Source organism: Crocodylus porosus, unplaced genomic scaffold, assembly GCF_001723895.1.
Source record: "Crocodylus porosus isolate Cpor-Errol unplaced genomic scaffold, CroPor_comp1, whole genome shotgun sequence".
NCBI classification, from domain to species: domain Eukaryota; kingdom Metazoa; phylum Chordata; order Crocodylia; family Crocodylidae; genus Crocodylus; species Crocodylus porosus.
In genome coordinates, this window is record NW_017728945.1 from 278,545 (window position 1) to 305,697 (window position 27,153).

A 27,153-nucleotide genomic window follows, 5' to 3' on the forward strand; every position below is an offset into this window, starting at 1 on the left:
GCCGGATTGATCTTAGTAACGCCCGTAAAAGCTGCCCGCGCCCTCTTCTCGGCGGCTGCCGAGCACTGGGGACTCGGGATGAACTGAACGGGGGCAGAGTGAGTTTTTGTGAATAGGATTTAAATGCAGTGAAGCGATGGGGAGTACGAATCCCACAGAAAGCTGATCCTTTAAAAAGCACAGCCTCCCGTTTCCATGCGACAGAGGGGGCTGGTCGTTGTGGAAACAGAAATGTGGGGGCAGGAGGCAGCCAAAGCCACGCCCGGAGCTCGGCCTGGAATGGAGCAGAAGGGTCAGAAAGGAGGCGACACGCTGTCGGGTGTAAAACGGGCAGCTGTAACGGTTGGTGGAAGCAAACGGTATCAAAATGTAAACCCAGCGCCCTCTTGCTCTAAGCTGGCACAGCCGGGATGCCTTTAGTGCTGATGCCCGACTTCTTGCCACGCTGCCGCTCTCCTGGATGCGCGGTCTCAGCAAAGAGTGAGAAGCCAGGCATGCCGCCGGGCAGACTTGCAGCTGGTGAAGCCAGACCAAGAGCTCCCCTCTCTCCCTCTCAGCGCCGCAGGCTTCAGAAACCACGAGGCTGATGGGCGCAACCGTCTCGCTGGAATCAAGCCACCTTGGTTAGCGAGCTTCCTGCAAGACGCACGGCCAGGTGGGCGGCAGGAGGCTGGGAGCCGGGCGCAGAGAATGGCAGTGGCCCCCGCCCTTCGGGGCTGGCGCTTGTACAAGTGACCGAAGTTAGACACGTGTCCCTCCCACAGAAATGAGCTCCAGTAGCTGGAACCTCTCAGGGGTCTTCTTTTGGCATGCTAGCGTGCACCTCCTCCACCGCTTCACCTGCTGCCTCCATCTTCTGCGCTTTAGGTGCTTTTTTGGGTGCTTTAGTGGCCTCCTTTAGTTTCTCGGGTGACTTATCTGCCCTCTTCGCAGGTGCCTCAGAGACCTCCTTCTCTGAGCTTTTGGGAGCTTCGCTGGTCTCTTGGGCTTTGGAAGCCTTGGTGCCTTGCTTCTCTTGGGCTTTGGGAGCCTCGGTCACCTGTGTCTCCGGGGTTTGGGGAGCCTCAGTGACCTGCATTGCTGGGGCTTCAGGGGTCCCCTCTTCTGGCGTGAGTGACTCTCTCTCGGTCATCCTAACATCGTGTGATGCCTTTGTGGCTTGGAACAGCGGGCTGAAGGGGCCCACAAGCCAGTTGAGGGGAACACCCTTGGCCACGTAATCCAGCAAGGCATCCAGGGACTCTCGGAGCTTCACCACTCGGTCCTGGTTCTGGGACAAGATGCTTGCAGAGAGGTCCTGGAAGGAGCAAGCGCTGGAAAAGGAAGCTTGGAGCTGCTGGACGTTGGTAAGGGCCTGCTGCATTGTTTCCTGGATGCTACTGGGGAGGCCTTGAATGCTGCTCATCAGGTTCGTGTAGGCAGGCTGCAGCTGCAGGGTGGTCATACGCAGCATGGCTAGAACACGAGGCTCTACCTGATGAGACAGAAAGGAGTTCAGCGTAGCCCTCCGCTGATAGTGGGGAGAGTGCTTTAAATATGTCCCCCCAGCGGTACCTCTGATTGAGAAGACAGTTTCACCTGCGGCCCTTTTGGCTGGGTCAGGATCCACTCCAGCCACAGCTCATAGAGTTTCTCTTGGCCCTCTTGAAGCTTCTGGCCAGCACCTTCCTTTACAGATTCGACCTGAGGAGGAGACACAAGGAACAGCAGGATCAGCAGGGAGCTGGGCAGGGTCCCAGCTCTTAGCTTGTAGCAGCCTGTGAAGGGGGAGCACACAGGCCCAGCCCAGCCAGGGTGTAGGGCAGAGAGGGATCAGGGTGGGCACGCAGCCCCTGGACGCCCTGAGAGCAGAGTGCTTCAACACTGGGAGAGAAGGGGTGGCCACGTTAGGGAGGAGGAGGAAGGAATGTCTTCAAACCAGATTTATTGCCCGCTGGAGGTAGGCGAGAGTATCCTGGGTGTTCTTCTTGACCAGCTGCAACTTGTTCAAGGAGTGCAGGTAGGCTCGGTGGCGCACTTTGTTAGAGAGGGAGCCCAGGCGCACAAAGTAACTCTGCTGCAGTTTCTGCTGCTCCACAGAAGCCACGCTGGACCCCTCCACGGATGCAGCAAGTTGAACTAAAGGGAATAATAGGGGAGAGGTTGGGTTACCCACAGGAGGGTATCTAATCGACACCCCCACCCCCCACAAACTATGGTGGTCGAAGGATCTGCAGCATACAAAGATCTAATCCCTACTCCTTGTCTCTGTGCCTCCACTTCTCCCTCTGTACAATGGGGTTTTATAGAGAAACTGGCTTCCCGTAGGAATGTGCTTTGAGCCTGATGGACAAAGAGTGCTACGAGCGAGGTGGAGGTTACCCTCAGTAGTAGTAGCAATGCTCACAGACTGAACGTGGGCTGGTTGGCACCTGCCAGGAGGGATCTCTGCAGGACAGTGAAGTTGACTATGAACGTGCCCCTGCTTCTCATTGCTTACCGACTCCAAGGCAAGTAAGACAAATGCTGGGAACTCTTACGGCAACTCCGGATTGAGAGAAAACCAATGGGGTGAGAAATGCAAACCAGCCTTCCTGCCCCAAGCCAGGAGCAGGCTCTGGGCCGGCAGAGGCAACAGGATCTGTGCCTGGGTGGGGACAAGGGGAAGTTGTGTTTGACTTGGCAGCTCAGCGCTTTCTCACCCAGTTCTTCCTCTGTCACAGGGAGGTAGTGATCCACCAACTCTTCTGACTTCCACAGCATGGCATCTACCCTGCTAGCCACCACATTGCCAGCGGCCTTGGCTGTGTTTATGCTGCTGTTTACCATGAAACTGGTCATCTCCACACCGTCCTGGATGGCTTCTCTGCCTTGCCCCACGGCCGCGTTCACTTTGCTGGTCACTATGTCTTTTGTGCCAGAGGCAGCATCCAGAGCTGTGTTGACAGTGGAAGAGACCACCGATTTGGTCAACTCAACGCTGTCCTGGACAACGTGTTTTGTTAGATCTACAGCTCCAGCCACTCTGCTGGCCATCGCGTCTTTGGCAGTATCCACAGCGTTCATCACTGTGTTGGCAACCAGCTGCTTGGTGTCCGTAAGGACCTGCCGGCGAGAGCCAGAGGGAAGGTCATCTCCGAGTCAGCATGAAATCTTTCCTCAAATCGCCCTTCTCTCAAAAGCATTTTGCCCAACTGGGCAACATCCCCAAGCTTGTGGCAAAGGCAGGCAGGCTGCATCTGAGATTGGTGTGAACGGGTGTTACGGCCCCTCGGTTCCCTGAAATGGACATTGGCTCCGATCCTCTCTGTGGGAGGACAGCTCCTTTTCTCACCCGACACCTCTTACAAGACGTTTCACATGGCTCAGTCACCCCCGCTCCCATTTGTCTGGTTCCAGACGGCTGCTCTAAACCCCACATCCAAGCGAGACAAAGAGCCTCCCCCCTTCCCCCCCCCATGAAGCCGCATGGAGCGGGGAGACTCACCTTCTCTGTCGGCTGCTGGAGAAAGGGCAGCTTCTCCTCCAGCTGATCCAGGCTCTTGCAGGCGTACTCGTTTACTTTTGCAACTAAAGAGAAAGCAAGGGACAGGGTTAACACCCTGAACTGGTTAGAGCTTGTCCTCGTACCCAGACTAGCAGAGTTGTGGTAAAAGATTGCAAAAGGGTAAATCCGGTAAGCTAGGCCTGTGCAGTGGTATGCTGGAGAACACGTATTACTGCAAGGAGTGGCACAGCACATCTACCGGTTAGTTCCTTGAGAGGCTTAACCAGGTTGGTTGGAATCATAGAAAATGAGGGTTGAAAGGGACCTCGGGACTGGAAGGCACCTAGCCCAGCCCCTGCTCAAGGCAGGACCAGCCCCAGCTACATCATCCCAGCCAGGGCTTTGTCAACTGGGCCTTAAAACCCTCCAAGGACGGAGACTCCGCCACCTCTCTAGGTAACCCATTGCAGTGCTTCACCACCCTCCTAGTGAGAGAATTTTTCCTGATACCCCATTTAAACATCTCTTGCTACAACTTGAGCCCATTGCTCCCTGTGCTGTTACCTGCCCCCTGCTGAGAGCAGCCCAGCTCCATCCTCTCTGTAACCCCCTGCAGGGAGCTAAAGGCTGCTATTCAATCCCCTTTTGGTCTTCTCTTCTGCAGATTAAATCAGCCCAGGTCCCTCAGCCTCTCTAATGTGGCTAGGGGAGGAGATACAGCGCTGGGGGGGCCATAGAGATACCCCAGCCATTATTGGCAGAACATCTGCAGTAGAAAGGCGTTAAGCTATTTTTTCTCCCTGCCCTATATTGGGCATCTCAAACAGACCATAGCTGCCTAACTACTGCTCAGCAGCTGTAAAGTGAACCCCGTGGGACTACATAGTGCTGGAATAGGAGAATGAGGAAACTTCCCCACTGCTCTTCTCTCATGCTACATCAAGTTTCCCTGCAGGCCCGTCGCGAGCTGCCCCAGCAGTGCAGTCTGAGCGGTCACAGGAGAGCTCTGCCACCCCTAACGCCCGGCTTCGCCCATCCCAGCGTGCGCTCACTCTGGGGTTCCAGATGGCTCAAAATTGGCTGGGCGCCCCCGACTGCGCTGCCCACTGCAACAGCAGCCACGGTTTCTGCCACGGTGCAGACAGTGGTGACGTATGGGTGTGTCCCTTTGGTGAAGTTGTAGGCAGAGGAGACCAAGTTGAAGGCAGAGTGGATCAAGGGTATGCTGGTCACCCTGTTCACCACGTTCTAGGCAAGGCAGGAGAGAAAAAGGGCATTAGTGGCACGTCCTCTGGCAGGCGGGCGAGTGTAACCTGTAGTTTGAGGTGTGCGATTTCTCAGAGAAGCCCTTCATGAAATCTCTTTTTTCCAAAGTTCAGCAGCTCAGTGGTCAAAGGACTTCAAGACCTGAGCTTACCATTCAGAGCCCTGGGCCCTGCTGCCTTTTCGTCACGTACGAGTTCAACATCACCCTGCCCCAATTCAAACCCGCTGCAGACCATCCTGCGCTCTCGTGGCACACCACCCGCAGCTGGAGTTGTCAGCCTCCTCCGAGCAAGGAGAACTGCCGTCTCCATATTGATCCGGAGACTTGAGCCATGACCCCAAGTCTGGACAGGGGGGTTCCTCTCCCACCTGGGTTTTGGGCCAGTGGCAATGCAATGAAGCATGTTGGCTGGTGTGCGGGCTTACATGTGAAAGGACTAGCAGCCCTAGGCTACCTACCGCTTGCAGCGGTTCCTCCACCTTCAGGGGGTCCTCAGCTTGTGAAGGACTAGGATCTGTGGCCTTGTTTTCAGATGCCATGGTAAAGTCAGGTGCAGCTGAAAGGAAGGAGAAAGGAGACTTGTACCGGCGAGACTTGTACGACTTCTGATGTTATCAGTAACGGTTGGTGGGAAGCGCAGAACCACACTGATGGGGCTCATTACCCAGAGCAGCTGGGAACTTCGGGGATGCTCTTACCGCTTCTTTAGGAGAAAAACATGCAAAGATCATTTATTAGCTACACGACACAGGTTGATAATTTTCATAAATTAATACGGGCCTTTATCAACAATCCATGCATGGGTGTAGGAGGGCAGTAATGGCATTTTGCCCAGTCTGCTCCCACAGCCCCAAACCATCTGGAGCGATGCAGCTCCACTAACTTCAGCGGTAGAGCTCCCTGAGCTCAAGACAGGCCGTTCGCATCCTTTTTGGGTCTGCTGCATCTGTCTGGTGGAAGACAGGGATGCTCTTGCCTGAACTTTGCAGTCTGACAGTTCTCTCCAGCCCTACGATCGAGAGCGCTCGAACGAAAGCCTACGCTCTGCAGGTGCAAAACGTTGCTGGCGCATATCGCTGCTCACTGCCTTTCCTTTTAATTGTGCTAGAAAGGAGATCATTCAACGTGTCATCTTGACTACAGTCATTGCAAGACAGAAAACATGTCTTCGCCATGCAGTGAGTAGGAAAATCAGGCTTTCAGCGTTCTAATTTTAGAAATCTGATTAGCACAGGTGGTTTTATGACAACAGGGTTGAAAAAAGAGAAATAACAGCATTAGCTATTCTATTCTTTTTTAACCTGGCAACTGGACTTGCTTTGAAAAGCTCAGATTTCCCCCGTTTGTTCTGATGTTAACATGGGTTTCCCCGTGGGTTGGGTTGTTTCCTTAACAGGAGGCAGCGTGGGCACATGTCAACTCTCATCACAAAGGCAGAAGGGAGCAGTCACATCCAGACGATGAGGAAGTGATAAGCGCTGTTGTCTCTGCTGTTGTTGGGATCTACTTAATGGTTATTGCCACATTCCTCTCAGGGCTGAATCCAGCCCTTCCCCACCAACGCATCGCATCTCAGAGTTTCTCTCTGGGCCGATACCATGGGTCTGTGCCTACGCCGTGGGCACCGTACCAAATCTCCTGTCGTTTTGCACTCCCGGGCAGCTCCACCAGCCGTAGCAACCTTGGCAGTAGGGGACAAGGGGCATCTCCTGATGCTTTGGCTTTCTGGGTGGCTAAGCTGGTTCCCTGCACAGGTCTCTCTCTGTGGCTAGGTAGCTACTAAACGCAGAAGAGGAAATAGCTTCCCCATCCTGTGAAACTGTGAAATTTCAGAAATGTTTCCATTCCACATTGGCATCAAACAGAAACCTCGAAGGGGGTTTTGTGTGTTTTTCTTTTCTTTTTTTCCAAATGAAAAAACAATGACAGTGAAAAATCCTCAGCAGAGCAGGGACCAGGACCCATGCATCCCCGCAGGGTGGGTCTCCCCCTCTCTCCTGTTTTACTAGGGAGTGCATCCTGGGCTCAAGAAACCTTTCCTGACAAAAATGGTATGTTCCCATGAAAAGCTGCAGTTTTCTGCTGGAAGGCCATTGTCAAACACATTACTGGTTGCCTAGTGGCAGTTCCTATCGACTTGTTCATTTATAATGGGTGCAGGCAATTCTTTTGGGCAGAGGGCAGCTTGCTGAGTTTTGGCAAGCCATCGAGGGCTGCATGACAGGCAGCCAGGGGCAGATTAATATTCATTTTCTAAATTTTTAGGGGCCCCGCAGGCCGCACAGAATGGCCTGGTGAGCTGCGTCCAGCCCCCAGGCCGCATTTTGGCCACCCCTGATTTATAACAACCCTCCAGTACTACCTAAAGGCCCCAGGCTGCATTGCACAGAGTACTTGGATTGCTGGGGTCACTTGACCCGAGTTGTCTTTTCTGCTTGGTACAAGGGGGTTTTCCGAGGTCCCTTCCAGCCCCTTATAATCTGTGAATCAGGAGGAGCTGACCATTAACTGAGGACAAGATGCAGCATTGATGGCAGCAAGCTGGAGGAAGGAGGACAAGGGGAATCACTGAAGTGGGGGATGAGCACAGGCTCACCATATACACAGCTACGGGAGACTTGAGGGACTGCAAGCTCTCAGTGCTGGTGGTCCTCACCAGCCAGCTGTCCAAGGGTGAGCAGCTTGTATTTTATGGCCAGCACCGCTGTGAAGTCTCACCCACGGTCAGCACTTGGGTTCAAGTTCCTCTACAATCCATGGGGTTCGAGCCCATGCTAGATCGCTGCCCTGCAGCGGGAGGCCTCTCCAAACGGGGGTCCTGGGGATTGCAGATCACGTTTTGCAGGGGGGCAGGAGAAACAGCGTTTGCATCTCGCAGACATGGGGCCTGGCCAGGCTGCCTCGGCATTTTGAACCCCATGGGCAGATGTACATGACAGCAGCACCAGGTCTTCGGGATGGAGGCTCCCTCTGCATTAGGTATACGCAGGGTTCAGCACAAGAGGCCTCGATCCTGCATGTGACACCGCTGCATAGCACGGGGTCACCCTGTCTCTGCCATGCCATGGGGTCTGTCATGGCACAGCATGCAACCACGCTGCAGAGCCCAAACCAGTATGCGCCATCTTCACTGCTGCCGCGTGCACCCACCAGGCCTCCTGGGCTCTGTGCTGTGCCCCTTGGTGCTATGGTAGGTCCAGCTGTCCTGTGATTCCTCCCGTGACTTGTGGGAGGATTTGTCTGCTTGGGGGATCATAAGAAGGCACACGGAGGGTTATCTACAGCCCAGGGGACTTTGCTGGTGTCCCTACTTCTTGGCACTGGGGTCCCTGCTGTGCGCAGAACTGGGTCATGCAACTGGGTTGAAAGCACCAAATGCAACCGAGAGGGTCTTGTACATGGACGGCGGATGAAACTAGGGGCTGTGGTCCAGTGAATCCTGCATTACCCCCAGCATCTGGGTACGACCCATCAAGGGAAGTCTGTAGGAAACTTCCCTGACGTAGGCAGGGCCTGGCGCCCTGGTCACAGAAACAGGCAGCTTCAGAGAACGCCCTTGTGAAGGGTTATTCCCCTGCTGCTCCCACCCTGAGTGGCTGAATCAGCTGGCAGAACTGTCACAGGCTCCTCTTCTAAGCTCAGAGCTATTTCAACACTGCCCGCTGCTTGCTGCACACACGTGCTTTTGGCTTCTAGCCTGGGAATTTCAGTTTGCTTTTGCAATGAGCCTCAGCGGCCTTGGAGTCTGGGTTCATATATAGTTATAGCCTTGCACTGCACGGTCGCTGCCTCTCCCCACCAGCCGGCAAACTGGAGCTTGAGACACCACGTGACAAATCTCGAGCCACTCCTTTGTAGCTCCAGGAGATCTGGTGTTGAACCAAGGGGCCCTGCGAGAGAAAGGCCTGTTTGCCACCTGGATTTGGCAGTGTCGGTGACACAGTGCTTGTGGGAGGACTTGTCCAAACAAGCCTGTGTAGGTGGCACCAAGCATGTGGCTCTGCTAGTTTGAAGTGTGGGCAGTAACCTATATACCTGGTTTTGCAAAGGTGCTAAGTAGATCCGGCCTCGCCCAGGATGCAGAGACAAGGTGGGTCTTCCTCCTGACCTCTCAGTGGACAAAATCAAATCCTTTCTTTCTCTTACTATTATATTCACCCATCCTCGCTCAGCGACTGGAACTGGTCTCTGGTTAAGGGCAGCAGAAGCCCCTTCATCCCCTTGAAACGCTGCAGTAGAAACACTTGCTCATCTTTGCAGGAGGGTCTCTCTAAATCAACCGCCCTGCCCTCCAGGGCTGTGTCAGCCTAGACACGGCTAGTTTGGATGATCCAGGAGATCACTAGATCGTAGTCAGTTCTTCACCCGCAGGTGGAAACAGGCTGCTCTTGTTTCCGATCAGCCAATTCAGCTTTCTTTGCTGTTTTCCAGGTGGAGGTCTGGGTTCTCCCGTCAGGAAATCTGCTCTCGTGTCACCGTTGAAGTCCAGCCTTTTTTGCTCTACTGGTAAGAACTGACGGATCACTATGTACTATGAAAGCAGTGGATTGCATAATTAATGGCTCTTCAGTAAGAAATGCAGATTGCATTTAATCACTTGGGTGTGGGGGGGACCAGCCGGGGGGGTGGCATTATCTTGTGGTCAGAGTGCTTGACTGAACCTGGATTCCTGCCCAGATCTGCCGTGGATTTGTTGGGTGGCCAAACAAGTTAAGTAACCTGTGTGCCCTAGTCTTTGCCTGCAACATGGGAATAACAACACCTCGTGACTAAGGGAGGTGGCTGCAGTATGCTTCGAGACGAGAAGAAGCCATCAAAACAAACATCTGTAGGAAGGGCAAATAATTTGGGTCTCCAAACTTGAGACAAGCGGGGCCCCAGGTTCAAAGCTGCTGCGAGCTGTGGGTCCTCAGCCTCTGTGAAGATCAGACCCAAGGAGGACCTCAAAGCTAGATACGTCTCCCCCGCCTTCCCCAAAGGATTCATAGATGTTAGGGGCTGGAAGGGACCGCTTGGGCAGGATATGTCTCCCCCCTTCTCCCAAGGATCACTAGCTGCTTTTGAAAAAGTTGACCTAAATGACTTTTGTAGCTGAATGGGAGAGTACTTAGCGACTTAGTACTTAGAGTACCTAAGCAGCTTCGAGGGGCTGGCAAGGAAGAGGCAGCAACCTCATGGTGCCCTCCAGGCTTCCTATTTCTTGAGTTTAGACTGACATTAGGGTCAGGGACTGCAACGGTGCCTTGCTCAGCATAGAGCTCGTGGTTACTGTCTCAGCATTAGAGCATCCGTCTTCCCTGGAAGTCTCCCAGTCCCGGCAGAGTTTTGCTTTTCCTTCCTCGAGTGACAGCTTCTAAAGCACTTTCAGCCGTTGCCACATCCAAGGATTTGCTGCTGTCCCTGCACAGGATTTCTAGACTGATTTGATGAATTAAGAGATCCTTTGCAGGGAGCCAGCTCAGCCGGGCTTGACTGCATTACACACCTGCATGGAGGAAGGTTAGGAAAGAGTGGACTCTGAGGTCACCCCAGCTAGTCAACGCTATTTGTGCCTGTACCGGATGTCAGCATTGCAAAAAAATCAACTTCTCCGTTAAAAAAAACAAACAATATTTTCTGCAGAAAAATCAACTTGATGCCTGCCTACCTGCCCCTGTATTGCCACCAGTCAGGCCCAGCACCACCTCAACAACAGAGCAACCCAGAACTCACTCAGTGCTTTGCTAACAGACTTCATGGGACAGCCGCCCTTCCTGGCATCATCTGCCCGCCTCCCAATGCTTGGTTGTCAAGACAGTTTTCTGCAGACAGCGACAGTGACCCGGGTGCCCCAGTTCAGAAACAAAGCATTAAGCATTTCCTCCAAGCACGAATCTAGCGGTCTGCGTTAGCGCTGATCCCTGAGGGCCATAAAGGGTCTCTCACGCACAGGCTGACGGGAGCAAGGAGAAAAGGGCAGCGTCTAACTAGGCCCTTTATATCCTTGCAGGATCCCAGAGCCAAAGCAGAGGCCTGATTCCTCCCTGCGCTGCACTTTGTGCAGTTCCTGACACCCAGGGCAAAAGCCGCTTTTGGATTTTGCAATCCTGCCTGTCCTGTGCCGCCGTGCCTAGCCACCTGAGAGCAGATCAACAGGGAATTTGGCCCCGAGTTTCTAAATCCTCCCCTGACAACGCCGCAGCAGTAACACGCAGAGCAGAGTCCACAGGGCAGACGGGGAGCCTGGCCTCCAAACTTGGGGAGAAGTTTCTCCTCTCCCTCGCTGTTGCTGTGGAAACCAGCTCCCAAGTGCTGGCTGAAGTTAGCCTGAGACAGGCTCGCAAGTCCTTGGAAAGTTTGCATGCAGACCAAGGCGCGCTCGGGTCCCAGCCCAGACTTACCTGCTCCTCGCTACCTCCCGAGGTATCTTTGTCCTGGGCAATCTTCTACTCAGCATCCATCTAGATAACAAGCAGCCAAAAGAAACCGATCAAGGAGTCACGTCTCACAGCGCCAATCAGGAACGGCACCTGGGGAGGGAAGGCAGGGCTAGGGTTTTGCAAGCCACGGAGAGGGGAGTAGCTAAAGGCACGTATTGCTGCTGCTTGTTAGGCAATGGGGCTGGAGGGCAGGGGCAAGCTCCTCTCCTCCTCCAGCTGTGGGGGCTGAGGGGCCCCTGGCCCTGCAGAGTTGAAATCAGGCTGGGAATTGGGAAGGGCTGCGGTTCTCGGGGATCTGCATGTGCATGTGCACACACGGGGGTTCCTGTTGGAAAGCTCTTGAGGGAGCCACCCAGATCGCCCTTCCCAAAGTGGAGACCCCCAGGACAGCCAGGACTCGGGGTGCATAATGTAGGCACGGGGGCAATGTGAGATGCATCCTATGCGGGAACCACAAGGCACTAGTCATTCACTCCCTCGGCCCTGTCTTCAGTGCTGAAGCTGGATTTTGGGAACCAGTCTCTTTTTCATAAAGCCCACTTATCCTCCGCAGCTCCTCACATACTGCCCTCTCCGCCCTTTTGAGCTCCCACTGCTTAAATCCCTAAACCGCCAAGCCCTGCAGCTCGGTCCACGCCAGCCAGTGCCCACCTACAGCCTGCAGATGTATCTGGGGGGCCCGTTACCTTCTCCAGGGAATCTCTTTTGCTCACCGGAGCCCCCGACATTATAGTGAATCCCCTAAAGAGACAGGAGAGGCAACACAGTAAATACAAAGTGCCTCAAAACCTGGGAGCCCAAAGCAGACTGTTCCCAAGTGCGTTCTTGCTCGCCCTGGAGCGCGGATGCGTTGCTACTTGAGGAATCGGAGCTCCCTCCCTGCGAGAGATCTCGTTCGGCTGCTGCATGGCACAACAACGAATGGCGACATGCCGGCTCTCAGGTTAGCGCTGAGCTCCAAGGTGCAGGGACCATGCGGGAGTTTGGTGTCTGCAGCAGCGAGGCCCAGGACCCAGCTGGTGCAGCGAGTGCCTTTGTCATAGAAACAGCCAACTGCGCTAACAGCTGATGCTTCGCCCTGCCTTTCTCCCGGGGATCATACAGCTTGTTTCACACAAACAGTAGCTCAGCTCTGTGCTGACCATTCTTATCCCCATTTTGCAGATGAGGAAACCGAGGTGTGGGAAAGAATGAGCCCGATTTGCCTACCGGGCACACACTATTACGCATCTCCTAGTTTCCAGGTGCCCAGCCAGGGAAGCCTGGGGTAGGATTGTCACGTGCATTGAAAGGAACCAGAGCTGTGAGTGTCTATCCCCATTTTCTGTTAAGGCACCTGGTGGGCAGCATTGGAAGGGGAAGGGTAAATGGGTGGCAGCTGCCTGTTGTCAAGCAGGTGAGAGGGAGTTTAACTAGGTCAATTTGGGGAGTGGAGCAAAAGCCTCCTGATCCTTCTGTCTGTTATGCCACTCAAGGGGCTGTAATCCAGGCACCCCCACGCATGGCTGGAATGTGGCCCAGCAGTGTGCTGGCGGGCGGGTGGGGCACGCTCACCCTTGGGACTATTATTCATGATTTGTGCAATGCCTAAGTGGGGCTTAAGCATTCAGTGGGACTGCCCTCTATACCAGCCCGAGCACCAACACGCAGCCTCCTGCCTGCTGGCCGACCCGTACTGTGGGCAACAGGATGCGCTAAGGTTTCGGAAAGGTTGGCGCATGCAGCTGGTGCTTGGCAGGTGACCTTTCTGCCCCCCTCCCCAGCGGCTGTGCCCCGACCTGGTGACTACTGAGCAGCTCACACCTCCCGTGGGCCCAGCGAGATTACCACAAGCCCACTTGGGGGTATAGGGATGCAGAAGGGATCAGTCTCCTGGCTGGGAAGGGATGGCAGGGGGAGGGCGGAGCAGAAAGGAGGTAGCTGGACGGAAATGGGAGAAGAGAGCATCACTGCTTGCTCCTTGCCTGGGGCCTCCATTCCCACCCTGAGAGCATCTGGGAGCCCAGGACATCCCTTAAACTCTTCGAGTTTGGGCAGTTTCCCACCACGATGCAGCCTCAGCCCATGTGCCCAGTGCCTGGGAGGTGCCAGTTTTGGGGAAGTACAGCAAGAAGCCACTAAAAATTAACCCTTCCATCTCCATCACAGAGAGCAAAACCTCTGTTGGGTGGGCTGCCTGTGAAGTCAACACAGAATGAATTTGTTTCCTGCGGAGAGTGTGGGGAATTGCATGCAGAGAGATGGGAGATGGCAAGGTTTGTGCACCAGGCCTCACTGCAATCGTCCCCGGCTTGACCTATTGTCAGAAAGGGGATAGGACAAATTGATGGAAGAGACTTCTACTGTAGGGGGGAGAGGGTTTGTGACGGGCTCAAGCCAGGCAGGACCTACCTGCTATGAAGCCATGCTGGTTGCCCTTCAGCATTATTTATTTTTCCTAGTGGACGTGTACATGCTGGAGATGCCTGTACAGAAGGGACCAGCTCTCCAGCAAGGGGCAAGGCTGGACCTAGGTGGTGTCAAGCCCCTGCAGAGATACCTGCTGCCAATGCACAGCGCTGCACCAACAAAGACAAGAGGCTGGATCCTTTTCTGCAGTCAGGTAGCACTGTTGGCACGTGCTATATACTTCCCCCCTTGCTTTCTCCAGTGCCCTCCCATAGATCCCACGGCCCTCAGCAAGGGGACTGTAACTGCTGTCGGGAAGGCGCCACTGATGCTCTTTGGGTTTATTCTGCTGATCCCCCCATTCATCTCCCAGGGCAGAGGCAAGGATGAGCACAGATTGCTTGTGGCTGAGTCCTTCGCTTTGATGTCCAAACCATGCTAGAATCAAGTGAGGCCCTTGGGCTTCCAGCAAGTAGCTCACGAGACTCTAAGCTCAGGTTTGCCCCCCTGGGCAATCGATGGATGACAGTATTGGGTGTCCTGGGGTGGTGGTTGCTCCCTGCACCTCTCTGCCTCTTTTTGCAGATGATGAGGGGTCCTGAAGACCCCAGAAGCCATTCCTACTTCTCTGTTGCCTTGGGACTCTCCCACCTGACACTCCTTTCCCTGGGAAGGGTCCTTTGGGTAGAAATAGTTTCAGCTGATAATAGTGATGGAAAGCATCCTTTCCTCTCCTCCCAGCTCCTGCAGCTCCTCCCTACAGCATCCTCACTCTTTGGGAGCTGCCAGCCAGGGTCACTGCCTGTGATGAGATGAGCATGGCGTGTACTTGGGCCAAGATGGACTGATTAGCCCTGGGATGCAGGACCTTAGCAGAGCAAGGGCGAAGGAGCACGTGTGAATGGAGCTCATGCTCACTGGCGTAGCAGCACGGCTCCAGGAGCAGCCTTTGGGGGGCCGGGTTGACGCTGCCGTGGCTTGTTAGCCTGCCTGCCTGTGGGAAGAACAAGCTGTACTTGGCAGGCATCGTGGCAGCGCTTCCTTGTTCCCAGCCCTGGACTGGGTGTTGAAGACCTGCAGGGGGAAGGTGGGGAGGAATCCTCTCCAGGCTGCCAAGGAGCAGCGCACGTGCTCTGCGCCTGCTTCCCCACCCCGCACCTGGGCCCTGGGCCCAAAGGCAGCAGAGTGGCGAGCTCCTGTGGCCTCTGTTGCCCTGTTCCCTACATCCTGGTGTGCATGGGACATTGTGTGGGACAGTGGAAACTGCTGCAGGGCATCTGCGGTGTTGCACCTGCTTACACCAAGTGTTGGCTGTGGCCTGGGGCAGGAGCTGGAGACGGGCCTGTTTAACTTCCCGCTGGTGCTGGAGTCAGCGTGGGGCTGAGGAGCAGTGGGTTGTACTTCCCCGTCCACATTGTGCTGGGGGCACGGGTCAGCTGCAGGAGCAGATACGGTCAGCCCCAGCTTGTGCACCCCCTCCCATAGCCCCACCGGAGCCTGCAACAAAGAGGCATTGGTGGGCAGCCACCGCAGCCTCTGCCCCTCCTCACCCTGGCGCGTGCTGGCGCTTCTGAGTGGGTGCTGTTCACGGGGGCCAGCGACATAAGGCAACATGGGATCCAGCCCTAAAGATCTGACTGCTCCTTTCCATGGGAGCCAGTGGATCCCCATCCTCCCAGTACTGGACACTCAGCCTTGTCTCCTGCATGCCTCCCCTCTTCAAAGTGGCTCCATAGAGGGGTTGAGGGCACATAGTGTCTCAGCACAGCGATGCTGCCCTCTGGGTCCTGCTCTGGACCTTAACCCTGGTCTGCAGTTGAGGTCCAGGTCCAGTGCCAGAGATCTGGGGACTCCTCTCCTCATGTGAAGACATTAGGGGCAGCACCGTGGGAAGGCGGAGGGCCAGCCTCCTCAGGACATTTTTCAAGGGGCATCTTCACACCATGCTCCCTTTGAGGGCCAGACAAAGTCTTGGGCTGTGCAAGATCTTTAAGGTCCTTGTCTTGGTGGGGTTGTCATGTGGCATCCCCGCTCCAGCTGGTGGAGTTGGTCACATCACGGAGCGATGTTGCAGCTGCTTCTGTAACAGCTACTGACAAGTCCCTCCATGCCCGCCTGGCTAGTTGTGCCCTGCCCTGCCCTGCCCTACCCGGGTACAGCTGCTCCTGTAGCTGTTTCTGTTCTTCAGGCAGACATACAGCCAGTGCTGGGCTTCTCCCTGGTTAATTAGTCCTTTACTTGGATGCTGTCTCTTAAAGTCCAGTTTTTGCAGCGATCAGATTAAGCTGGTCAGCCCCCTTCTCAGCCCTCCCTTGGGCCGGGGCTTGGGCTGGGGCTTTAAGGTGTGAGGGCCCTTTGAGATGAAGCCCTGGAGGGTCCTGTGCCTCCCAGCCCACCCCGCTCTCTCCCCAGCAAGGCCGCCTGCACAGTGCAGTCCTGGCCGAGGGCTTGTGAACAGCCCTTCCCTGCTTCCCGGCTGCACCAGCAGACGCAGACACAAAGGGGTCTTGTGCAGGCTCCGGCTGCCCAGCACGTGCAGATGTCTGCTTCCCCTTCCCAGGCTTGGTGTTGGCCTTCCTGCCTCCCCAGCCTCTCCTTCCCCCGCCCCAGCACAGCCTGCTCCTTTCCCCAGCCACCCCCGAGGTTGCCCAAGCAGCGGCAAGAAGTCTGACTTGTTCCTGGCTGCTCTCCCAGCCTTGGGGCTCACTTGGCTGCTGCTTCTCAGCCCAGACCTGCTTCTCCGTTCTTTCCCAGACTCGCTAGCCCTGAACCTTTAGGCAGGGGAGGAAGGGCTCACTAAATGTCAGCTGTGTTTCTGGGGCTGGGTGTTATGTCCCTTGGGCCAGGGACTGAAAAGTTTCCTTAGGCGTCTGCCCTGATTCCTGCCCCCTCTCCTAAGCAGCAGCTCTCCAGGAAAGGACCTGGGGGGGGACAGTGGACAATAAGATGGACATGAGCCAGCAGAGTGCCCTCATTGCCAAAAAGGCTAACGGCATCCAGGGCTGCATTGGTAGGAGCATTGCTGCCGATCGAGGAAAGCAATTATTCTGCTCTGCATCTGGAGTCCTGTGTCCAGTCTTGGGGCCCCCACTACAGAAAGGATGTGGACAAATGAGAGAGAGTCCATCAGAGGGCAATGAAAATGGTTTGGGGGCTGGGGCACAGGACTAATGAGGAGAGGCTGAGGGAACTAGGCTGATTTAGTTTGGAGAACAGCAGACTGAGGGGAGATTTGGTAGCAGCCTTTAATCCCTGGAAAAATCCTGGAAAACATTATCAAAGTATCCATGACTGATAGGCTAACTGGAGGCAGTATCCTAAAGGACAGCCAACAAGGCTTCATTGTGGGCAGGTCATGACCAATGAGATTCCCCTTGGAGGTTTTTAAGGCCCGACTCAACAAGGCCCTGGCTGAAATGATCTAGATGGGGCTGGTCCTGCTTTGAGCAGGGGGTTGGACCAGATGGCCTCCTGGGGTCCCTTCCAACCTCATTTTCTATAAAACCCCAAACGAGATTCTTAACTGCAGCACAACCTGCATCTTAATTAAGATCCTGAACCAGACTCATCTGTGTTAGCATGTTTTGTTAATTCCTTCCAATGTTGTTCCCCTGCAGCCAGCAACAGGGTGCTCGCACAGCTTGTCCACCGGCTGTCTTAGCCCGCGTGGTCCTCCGAGCACAACCCGAGGCGCATCTGCAAGACGCAGTATTGAGAAGGCCGGGGGCCAGGCTACAAGAGAACACCCACTGTTGCAAGCACCGGGGAAGCTGCAGCAGTGGTAGAGCCAGGGCTGCAAAACACGGGTGGGGACAGAGCCAGAGAGTGTGAAATGCTTTGTTTCTCCCCAAGACCTCTTTAACACCAATGGCCTGGGAGCCCTCTGGGGAAAGGTATGGCTGGGCTCTGTTCTGGGCCTGGCACAGAAGACAGAGCCCAGCTGAGACCAGGGCACTGAGCAGATGCCTGCAGCAGTGTGCGAGCGGAGCCTCGATAACAGACTTCACTGCTGGCCTCCCCAGAACAACCCAGGCACAACCGAGACACAGGGTACCCCAAGGACCACAGCAGGTTGTAGACGGGGGGTCCCTAGCCCTGCCTGTTCAAACATGATCCATGACAAGTGTCAGTGGGGAGCCCAACGAGAAAGGGGGAAGGAGCCATACCAAGAGAGGCAGTGGTGCTAAATAGGTAGAGCAATGGCATAGGAAACAGGACACCTGTGTTCTGCTCCCAGGTCTGTTGTGTGACATCGGGCAAGTCACACTCGTTTCCAGGTGTCCCTTCCTCCTTCCTGAGGTCCCTCCCAACCCTCACTTTCTATGATTCTCCCCAAGCCGGCTATGATTTAAGATTGGGGAGGGGGGTGGACTCAACCTGTGCTCCTGCTTCTTGCATTGTTTCTGGGGAAACTGAGGCACTGACAAGCCAAGCCATAATGTCAGCAGCCCTTAAAACTCAGGTCTAGTGACTGGTTTTCTGCTCTAAGTAGAACTGCCTGCCTTTCTGTGCTGGGCAGGGCATGAGGTCTCTATGTTATCGCCCTTCTCATAGGGTCCAGCTGCTCCTACTCAGTTTTGGCCTGATCCTGGCACCCCTGCTGAATCTGGAGCATTCCTGTGCAAAGCCCTGTTGTGAAAGTAGACAGTTGGCATGAGCATGTTTGCAGCAAATCTTTATTGTCTGCACCAGCACACTTGCTCCCGGCTCCTCCCGTGTTGTCTCCTTGCTATGGGTTTGGATGAGCGCCACTGCCTGACTCCTCCATATCGGCCGTGGGGATGGTCCCTATGAGGACGGGCACTCTAGCCACAATGCTGGACATGGACCAGGGAAGGTAAAGGGTTCCCACTAGCTCGTAGCGGATTTCCATGATCTCGTTGGCCAAGGACATGCAGCTGACAGGTAGCAGACTGGGCAGGGACATTATGTTGGTGATCCTGGTGACCTCAAAGGGCATAGCTTCCAGCCTGGGCTCTAGCCTTAACAGTACGTTTCGGTCTTCCAGGGTGCGTGGCTCTGACCTAGTGGTGAAGCCCACGTAGAGGACATTGGAGTACAAGGTGAAAACCACCCTTTTAATGGACTTGCCCGTCTGGTTGTCGATCTCGGTGGTGAAGGTGACGTTCTCACTGGGGCAGAATATGTTTTTCACCAGGGAAATCCTCAGGACCACGCGGCCTTGTTGGAAGCAGCAGTGATAAGCTACGACCTTGTCGACTTCCACTACAAAAGGGTGCTACATGGAAGGAGCGAGGGAAAGGCAAAGTGTGGTGAGTGCCTTTCACAGGATGCAGCGGGATCACTTAGCATCCTTACACGCAGGCAGAAATCACGGCTACCACAACCGAGGCCGCGTAACATGGACACAAGGTGCAGCCCCCCAAGACTTCATGTTGCCATGCACCCTGCGGGATAGAGAAGTAGCGGCTAGGACAAGGGTGAAGAAGAGAAATGCAGAACGTGTTGAAGCTGCCATTTAAAATAAAGACACCCTAAAGAGAGTAACAGTAAAGCATCGTGTTATTATATACACAGACCCTTAAGAGTATGAAGGAAATACAAGTTTAATAATAAAAGCCCCTGGGCCAGATTCTTGGGTCTCATGTGTGTTAGTCTGAGTTCATCCATTTCAAAAGAGTTCATCCTGATTTCCAAACGAGAGAGAGGGAGAGTGCAGAACTGGGCTCCATGGGCCAGATTTTCATGACACGAAGGGGCTTTCTTCACATCAACGCTAATTTGGATTGAAGTAGGTTGTGAATGGAAAGCTTTTCCCTGAGTAACTTCTCCACTCTTAATCTGGAATAGATAAGGGTCACATCCCGTGGAGAGGATACAAACAAAGGCCTTAATCCCATATAGGCATCTATAGAGCAGCACGATTTGCCCATTAAATTCAGCCAAGCTATTCACAGGAGTCCAGTTACCCCAGCATGTTAAGTCTGATCTATGCTAAAAACTTCGGTGGCATAGCTACTACATCTGCTAAGGATGTAAAAAGGTCAGAGCTATGCCCACAAAAGTCTCAATGTGGAGGCCGCTATGCTGACAGAAGAGGGCATTTTGGTTTGATCCTTTGGGGAGGAGGGTGGGATAGAAACCTCCGCTCTGTTGGCATACGCTGCCTCTCCATGAGAGGGCTCTGCCAACACAGCTGTGCTGGCAAAGCTATAGCAGCAGAGGTTCTGTCATGTAGACAAGCCCTTAATGTTTGCAGGCCAGGACCTGAAATACGTTCAAAGACCTAAGGTGCGTAGCTTTGTTCAGGGAAAATGGCTCATAAGATGGCGAGGATGTTGCATTGTTCAGTGACTCTTTTCCTGCACCACGAGGATGCATGTTCTCTGCACCGTGAAGAATGGAACAAACCCTGGTATGAAACCCTTCTTGTTAGTATTCAGTCCAGTTTCTCCCCTTCCTCCCTCTCCATGAAGCCATTCAGCATTCCTGGGTAGAAGCTATTTTACCCTGCTAGGCTCAGGGAGCTCTGCAGCCTTGGCTGGCTCCAGCAACGAAGGCTGCTCAGAAAAGACCTGTGCTAACTCTGTGTGCAGCACCGATTCCAGATGCATCTGATGATGCCCATTAGCTTCTGACAGCAGCACAGCTAAGCAACTGCAGAAAATGGTATTCCAGTCTCTCTTGGAGTGGTTACATGTATTGATTAAAACATTGCATTTATATGTCATCTTCAAAAGGAACTAGAGTCTTTTTTTTTTGCTTTTTTTTTTTTGCTGATTGATGATGGAAAGAAAAGGTCTGGAATCTTTTACCCTTTCCGAGCTTGTTAATTTTCTGACTTTCCTAGACATGTCAGGCCTGTGCACTGGAGAATGAAGCCATGGGCAGTGCTTAGAGCAGAGGGCAACCATTGCTGACCAACCTGGGTTAATGAGATCACATTACTCCAGCGCTTTGATCCCTTCACTGGCTGCCAGTGGAGCAATGCGGTTGGGCAATAAAGCCATGTTTGGACCAGTTCCCATGCTCCTGCTAATTCTAGTGTCCTTTGGGGTCCCGTGGCACAGGCTTGTCGACTCACAGATGGGGGGGTGAACTCAAAGGTGGTCCTTTCTACCCTTTCTCTGCTCCTGTCTCTAGGTGGAATAATCTTCAGCCTTACCTTGGACTGTAGTCTGTCTTTAAGGATGCCAGAGGTCCCCTGCACTAGTAAATACTTCTTCTTCTTAGCTAAGATGAGCTCACGACTGGAGCAGGAGGCTAGGAGGAAGTAGGAAACATAGCCTATCCTGCTGGTGAACGTGGAGGGGAGTCTGGCAGGCAAGGTGAAGTGGAAGTCAAAGGTGTGGGTTCCTGAATCCAGCCAGTTCCCTGAAAGCCAGACAACATGCTGTTACTTCTCAAGCTCAGCTCCTATGGACAGGATGCTTTGCATTCCTCTATGGCAGTGTGCGGGGGGGAGGGCAACCTTTTTGGCAGGTGTGCCACGAATCAGCCCTGCACCCTCCCCAGGTGCCACTGTGATTCCCTTCCTCTGCCCAATTTCCTCCTCTGATTTCTGCTCCCTACTCTGTGCGGCCTGCCTGATCTGCTCCCTGCCCTGTCTGCTACTACACTGCCTCTTCTCCCCCAGATCTGCTGGGGCCCACGCTCAGAGGTTGCCTGTGCCACTTGTGGCACTCAGGGCTGCAGGTTGAGCACCCCCACTCTCTTGCAGGGAGCCGAGGGAAGGGGCAGTTTGCATTTCTCCTTGCAAGATGCTTGCATTGCTCACCCAATCCTGAGTGCCCCCAGCAATTCATGTGGTGGCTATGGACTAAAGGCAGCCAGACCTTGCAGGTACAACCCAAACGCATGCATATACACAGGGGCCTCTTTCCTCCAATGTGGCTCTCCATGGTTTCAGCCTTGTCTCACTTGGAGGTGATAAAACCAGCTCTCTCCACCCAGCCTTTTCCTCTTGCTTCACTCGCAGAGAACATTTGCTGTGTATTTGCAATAGTCACGCAGACCCTACTTCCTCTGGGCCCCGAGTTCAGGCACAAGGTAGCAGCTCTGCACAGAGTTACCATGTTGCTGGAATTTTGTTCCACTATTTGCTGCTATTACCCTCGTAGACAAACTCAGTAATTCCTCAAGTTTTAACACATTTAACCCAGGTTTCCCCACTGACAGCATATCTCCGTAATAGCTTCCTCGCAGCACGAGAGATTCACCAGATGGCAGAACCGTGGCTTCAGTCAGGATTATAAATGCAGATAAAAATTACACTCCAAGAACATGCAAAAAAAAGGGAAGCCACTGCTCATGGTCCTATTTGGCAACGGCAGCATGATGCAGTTATCTCCTTGCTGCTTAGCTGTTTGAACTGCTTAGGGCTTTATTTTTATTTGTACCTTGGGACTGCTTGACACTAGTCTGGACACGGGGAAAAAGGGAGTAAGAGTGTTTTCCATTCCAAAGACCTTTTAAAGCCCTCTTCCCCTGCTGGAATGAGATGAAGGAGCTTTACTATAAAGATTAAAGCTCCAGACTATAGGGGACACCATGCAGAAACAATCTGGTTGTAGGACAGGGTTGATTGTGTGGACAAGGACTTGTATGGGATGGTTTGGCTAAGGATGATCCTGCCTCCAGGAGGGGTTGGACTAGATGACCCCAATGTCCCTGATTTTCTCTGATCCTGCCATGTTGATGCACTTCACCTGGGCAAGCTTACTACACCCTAGTGTGGGTAAGCCACATTTCTAAGAAGCTGTCTTCATATAGAGCAGCCGTGGTTCAACCTGAAGGTGAGGTTTCAAACACGCCGGCGCGACGGATTGTGCAGCTATTTAAGTCAGCGTCTACTAGGCTCATTTCTGCTTTGTTGGAATGAATCAGGACCTGTCACCACAGAGCCACACCAGGAATAAATCCAGCAGAATCAAATGCAGGCCGTTTTCATTCTGCGTATGAGCGTCCACACAGGGCTGTACGGCAGTTTAGCTAATCCACTTTCAAGTCCCCCTTTAGTTATTTCAGCTCCATTTTCCTGAGCATCCCAGGGTAGAAAAGCTCTTATTCATTTTAAGTCGCCATAATTCAATCTAGTTTAATTTCACTTTCAAAGTGAATTAAAGTAAATTGAATGAAGGCCACTCTAATTGTAGATGGGAGTATCCAAGTCGGGGCTTAATATAGTTTAACTAATATCCTTTAAAGTGAATTCAGACTAATTTTCCTGAGTGGCTCTGCAAAGATAACACCTTTAATTTCAGCCAAAATAAGAGGCTCTTGCGCTGAAATGCAAGTCCATGCAGGGCTTTGCATTGGTGTAAGTAAACCAAGTTAATTGAACTGGCGAAAATCAAAGGTGTAGACAAAACCTGGTTGTACAGCTCTGACACTATGAATTTCTGCTCCCGAAGAGGCCTGGATGCTAATTCCTAATTGCGTCTCTCTCTGAAGATTGTGGCAGTCAGGCTGGATCATGCCAGTATCTGCCACGCTGACTTCTTTCATTCAGAAAAGAATTAAAGAGAATAACTCCCCTGACAGCTTGCTCACTCCTCCCTCCTTGCGTTGCCCTTTGAAGCCTTCTCCCACTTTCAGCATTGTATCCTCTTTCATCTTGCTGCAACCCCCCACCTCTTCCCCACCAGGCATCCTGCAGTCCTCCCTCTCATCTCACCCACTTGTTTTCCAGCGTGTCCTTGACTCACTCTGTATACTACCTCTCTCCCCAAACTACCTTCTACCTACAAACCTCTACCCAGCCCTAGATATCTTTGGTCACCCTGGCAGCTCCAGGATCGGGAACAGGTTTTATACTGCCCTATGTTGGTAATGTGCCTAATGGGAGGGATCGCATTGAGAATATGCAAGGAGATAAGTCGTTGCCCTTTGTGAGCTGGTATCTGATAAGCAAAGTTTACAGAAAGGGTTACCAAAGTCTGGAGTGGGCTTCCAAGGGAGGTGGTGCCTTCCCCTACCTTGGGGGTCTTTAATAGGAGACTGGAGAAACACCTGGCTGGGATCATCTGACCCCAGTGCTTTTTCCTGCCCAGGGCAGGGGGTTGGACTCGATGATCTACTGAGGACCCTTCTGACCCTAAAAACCTATAAAATTTATGATCTTGCTGCTGTTGGTTTCATGAGTCATGAGTCTGGTCCTTGTTTTCCAGCCTACGATCATCTGGTGGATGAGGGAAGGGGCAGTTTGCTTTTCTCCACAGCATGCAAGGGGCGGTCTTTCTACAGGATTGCAAAGTACTTGGCTCCACCAGCGGGACAGACTGCAAGGAGCAGCTGGGGAAAGGGACCACGAATTGCCCCAAAGAGCAAATTCCACTGAGAGGTTGTAGTGACGTCATAAACGCCGAGAACAAGCCGGGGTTGGCAAAGCCAAGCCTGGGAGCCCTGCAGCCCGAGGGGAGAGACTGTCTGGGGTTACCAAGTCACCTTTCCAGGTGACCTAAGACACTGAGGGACTTGGGGAGGTGTCCCCATTGCATTTCCTTGGCAATTGTGATAGGGTGGCAGAGTGTGTCAGTGTGTATACGTGGAGGGATTGGAGTATAACCCTGAAAAAAGGATTTCTACAGGAGCACGAGATACTTCCCTGAAGCCTGCCCGGTGACTTGAAGAGTCTGAAGCTGGTTGTGTGAGCTGCGTGGGTTTCTGGCTCGTATCCCCCCCGACTGTGAGTTACGCTTGGCCGTGAACAATTACCCCCAATGGAAAGAAAAATGTGTTGTTTTGCTGCTAGTCAGCCCGTTTCCTTCTCTCACAGCGAGGTGATGGAAGATGAAGGCTGAGGGTTGCCAGGGTTAAAAATTAAAAATGCGGCCAATTTTTTCTTGAAAGAGCAAATATCTACAGATCAGCATGGGCAGTCCCAGACCTATGTTTTATAAGACAAGGAACAAGGGAAGGATGATAAAGTTGTCCAGCTGAACACATCCTGTGCACTTTCTGACCTCAGCAGTGGGCTCTGAGCATTGTGGGAGTGCAGGATGAGGTCGAGAACTGTTTCTCTCCGGGTCTTTTTATGGAGTTAATGTATCATGGTATTTGGATCTGTGGACTGTAACATGGTGAAGTTCAGCATGAGCCTTAATGCAGCCCTTTATGCAGAGACAGGTAGTGCTGAAAACGGCTAAATGGATCAAGACAATGGAGGACATGCACCATAACTGAGACTTGATATGTGCCTCAGTTTACCCATCCGTAAGATGCCGAAGAAGATACCTCATCTGTCATTGCAAAGCAGTTTGGTCAAAATGTCAAAACTTGGCACTTGAATCTGGGCCCTTAGGTAGGGGCCCGATGCAAAGATCTCTGAAGATTTCCATGTCATACTTACTGAGGTTTGATCATTGATGCTGTACTAGGCATAATTAATTCCCCAAACATACTCTGTTTCAGGATTAGAGTCCCTTTCTCCAGTTTAGCTTAAACCACTTCTGATGAGACATTTATTCCGAAGAGGATGGGGGGAAACAACATCAAGTCTGAAAGCCAGCACACAGAGAGGAGGCTCTGTTGCTGTAGCTCAGCAAATTTTCTCCCATGACAAACCTCTGAGAGTTGTGGGTGCTTAGCCCTGCTGAGAAGCTGTCCATTTATTTAGACAACTACATATGGATTTAGGGGCCTGTCTCGCAAGACTGAAGACCCCTTGGCTTTTCAGATCTGAAAAGCGCTGCTTGTGATTGTAATGCTAAGTATTGGAAAGAGATTTTCCTCCTGGATTTACAATAAGATCTGGTGCAACTCTCAACTGCTGGAGAAGGAATTTGCATGCCACAGTGAGTGGTAACAGGTCAAGTCTAAAGCAACTTTATTGCACATGACCTTCCTGGGAGGGCACAGCCTTCGAATACTAATACTCTTGGAGGAGCTGGAGCCTGAACATAAGAGGTCAGAGGTCAAATCCAAGGCTTTAATGCACCGACAAAAGCCTACCCTTCAAATCTCAGTTATCCAGGAGAAAGCTCATGCCCCACTGTTTTTATATCCCTGTAAATATTTGTGGTTAGTGAATTATATATAAAAACACAGCATGGCGCACACTAATCTGCATTTGCTCCCACTGTTTACTTACAATTCCCTGCCTCTCAGCAAAGACTTGATAGCACGGCTATCGTGAAGTCTCATATTACTGAGACTTTGTTGTAGTTACAAAATGTACTTTGGGACATTTCCCACTACAGAAATAAATTAAAGCCTCCGTTGGCAAAATCCATAAACAAAATGCCTTTTGATGATGGATCCTCGTTGCCGGCTTTTTGTTGGCTCATCTGTTAACTCGCTGTGGGCCACTTGCTCTATCCGTACAACTAACACGGCCTTCCGTACCCAAACCCAGGCATTTCAGTGGATTATGCATGGTGTGAAGTACTAATCCACACACGCATGGATTGTCACCCACCAGCCCTGATTTACAAAATTGCTGTTGCACACCGTTCACTGGCGTCCCTTTTCCTGAGTACAGGTACACACGGTGAGTCCGCAGACTGGAAAGAAAGGGTGCAAAGCTGGAACTGATTCAAAGAAACCTCCTTTTTGCACAATGCAGAATTGGCCTGTGAAAGTCATTGCTATCACTTGTACTGAAACTTTTTTAAAAAGTAGCTCACTGAGGCCAAGTATTTATCATGGTAGAGGAGGCACAAATATTGGATATTTATAGATATTTATACAGATAAGTTCATCTAGAGCTATAACTGTAAATGTTAAAAAAATGACTTTAGGGTTTTTGAGGACCCCTAAGTAACATGGGTCAGGAAGAAACTCTGCCTCTGGCCAGCTTATCCCACATTTGTTTACTGCAGGCTTTGTTATATCTTTCTAGCAAGCAGTCTGGACTGAGACACGTTTACTGGGCTGGACTGACCACTGGTCTGATCCCCTATATTCCTATGTTCGCTAGTGAACGGGCTCTACTCTCACATACTGCCTGCAGTCTGGGGTCCCAGTGACCTACCCTCTATCTTGAACGTCTTGGTCTTATTGATGTAGTCAGCCTTGTTATTGCAGACAACGTCCCTGCTGTAATCCTTGTCCGCGCCGACGTCTTCGTTCCACTGCAAATAACCTCTTCCTATCAGCTCTACCTTCACCATAGGGTTGATCAAAGTGTTGTTAAGACTCAGAACCACTCGGCCATCTATGCTGGAGCCTGCCAAATAGACCTTATCCTCGGGCACCACGATTTCAATTGATTTCACCACCGACATCGGGGAAGAACAGAGGTTCGGAGTAGTCTGGGCTCCCCCAGGGCGGAGTTGTGCTTGTGATGTCAAAGGTTTGTGACATCGCTGCCCTGAGACGGGCGCTGGGTGCCTGCAGCGCTCGTTGCCTTCTCCAGGTGCAGGCGGGTGCTGTCGGGCTTGGCCCCAGGAGTAATGTTTTGAATTCTTTTTCTCCTTCTACTCTAATCCCCGGAGGGTCCGTTCTGCATATAGCATACACTATACAGTGGCTATATAGTGCTATATAGTAGCATATAGCTGCGAAGTGACAATCTCTGCCCCCTAAATTGAGTCGACAAAGAGCGAGAGGGGACAACGCAGAAGAGCGTGCGGGTCTCCTGACTACCAGCCCAGTGTCTTGTCCACTTAGACTGCGCTGCCCCTCAGCTAAGAGGTCACATGCAGGTAAGA

The 27,153-nt window shown here is 52.7% G+C and overlaps 2 protein-coding genes across 7 annotated transcripts; both read right to left on the minus strand.

Annotated features, from left to right (window-relative positions):
• Positions 1-9: 9 nt before the first annotated feature.
• Positions 10-11,218, minus strand: PLIN3 (perilipin 3). 6 transcript variants are annotated; one of them, XM_019550533.1, is made up of 9 exons: positions 10,446-10,615; positions 5,192-5,289; positions 4,519-4,714; positions 3,467-3,549; positions 2,682-3,084; positions 1,919-2,118; positions 1,555-1,683; positions 1,031-1,474; positions 10-997 (listed from the first exon to the last, which is right to left on the minus strand). In XM_019550533.1, the coding sequence occupies exons 1-9, from the start codon at positions 10,468-10,470 to the stop codon at positions 791-793; spliced, it is 1,785 nt and encodes a 594-aa protein (XP_019406078.1). In that variant the 5' UTR covers positions 10,471-10,615; the 3' UTR covers positions 10-790. The 6 variants fall into 6 exon arrangements, with proteins under 6 accessions (XP_019406078.1, XP_019406079.1, XP_019406076.1 ...); XM_019550534.1 differs by having other exon boundaries at positions 10-993; positions 1,027-1,474; XM_019550531.1 differs by having other exon boundaries at positions 10-1,474; positions 1,579-1,683.
• Positions 11,219-17,371: 6,153 nt separating this feature from the next.
• Positions 17,372-27,153, minus strand: ARRDC5 (arrestin domain containing 5). Its single transcript, XM_019550537.1, has 3 exons — positions 26,475-27,153; positions 20,667-20,875; positions 17,372-18,779 (listed from the first exon to the last, which is right to left on the minus strand). The coding sequence occupies exons 1-3, from the start codon at positions 26,725-26,727 to the stop codon at positions 18,270-18,272; spliced, it is 972 nt and encodes a 323-aa protein (XP_019406082.1). The 5' UTR covers positions 26,728-27,153; the 3' UTR covers positions 17,372-18,269.

Bases quoted from the DNA above. Each gene is read 5' to 3' on its own strand.
- ARRDC5 (XM_019550537.1), bottom strand. From the start codon at position 26,727: ATGTCGGTGGTGAAATCAATTGAAATCGTGGTGCCCGAGGATAAGGTC. The intron at 20,876-26,474 runs GTAGGTCACTGG...TCTGGCTTTCAG, and splicing joins CAAGACGTTCAAGATAGAGG to GGAACTGGCTGGATTCAGGA. The intron at 18,780-20,666 runs GTAAGGCTGAAG...CCTTCCATGTAG, and splicing joins AAGACAGACTACAGTCCAAG to CACCCTTTTGTAGTGGAAGT.
- PLIN3 (XM_019550530.1), bottom strand. From the start codon at position 10,470: ATGAAGTCTGTTAGCAAAGCACTGA. The intron at 3,550-4,518 runs GTGAGCGCACGC...CTTTCTCTTTAG, and splicing joins GAGCCATCTGGAACCCCAGA to TTGCAAAAGTAAACGAGTAC. The intron at 2,119-2,681 runs GTGAGAAAGCGC...TATTCCCTTTAG, and splicing joins TGTGACAGAGGAAGAACTGG to TTCAACTTGCTGCATCCGTG.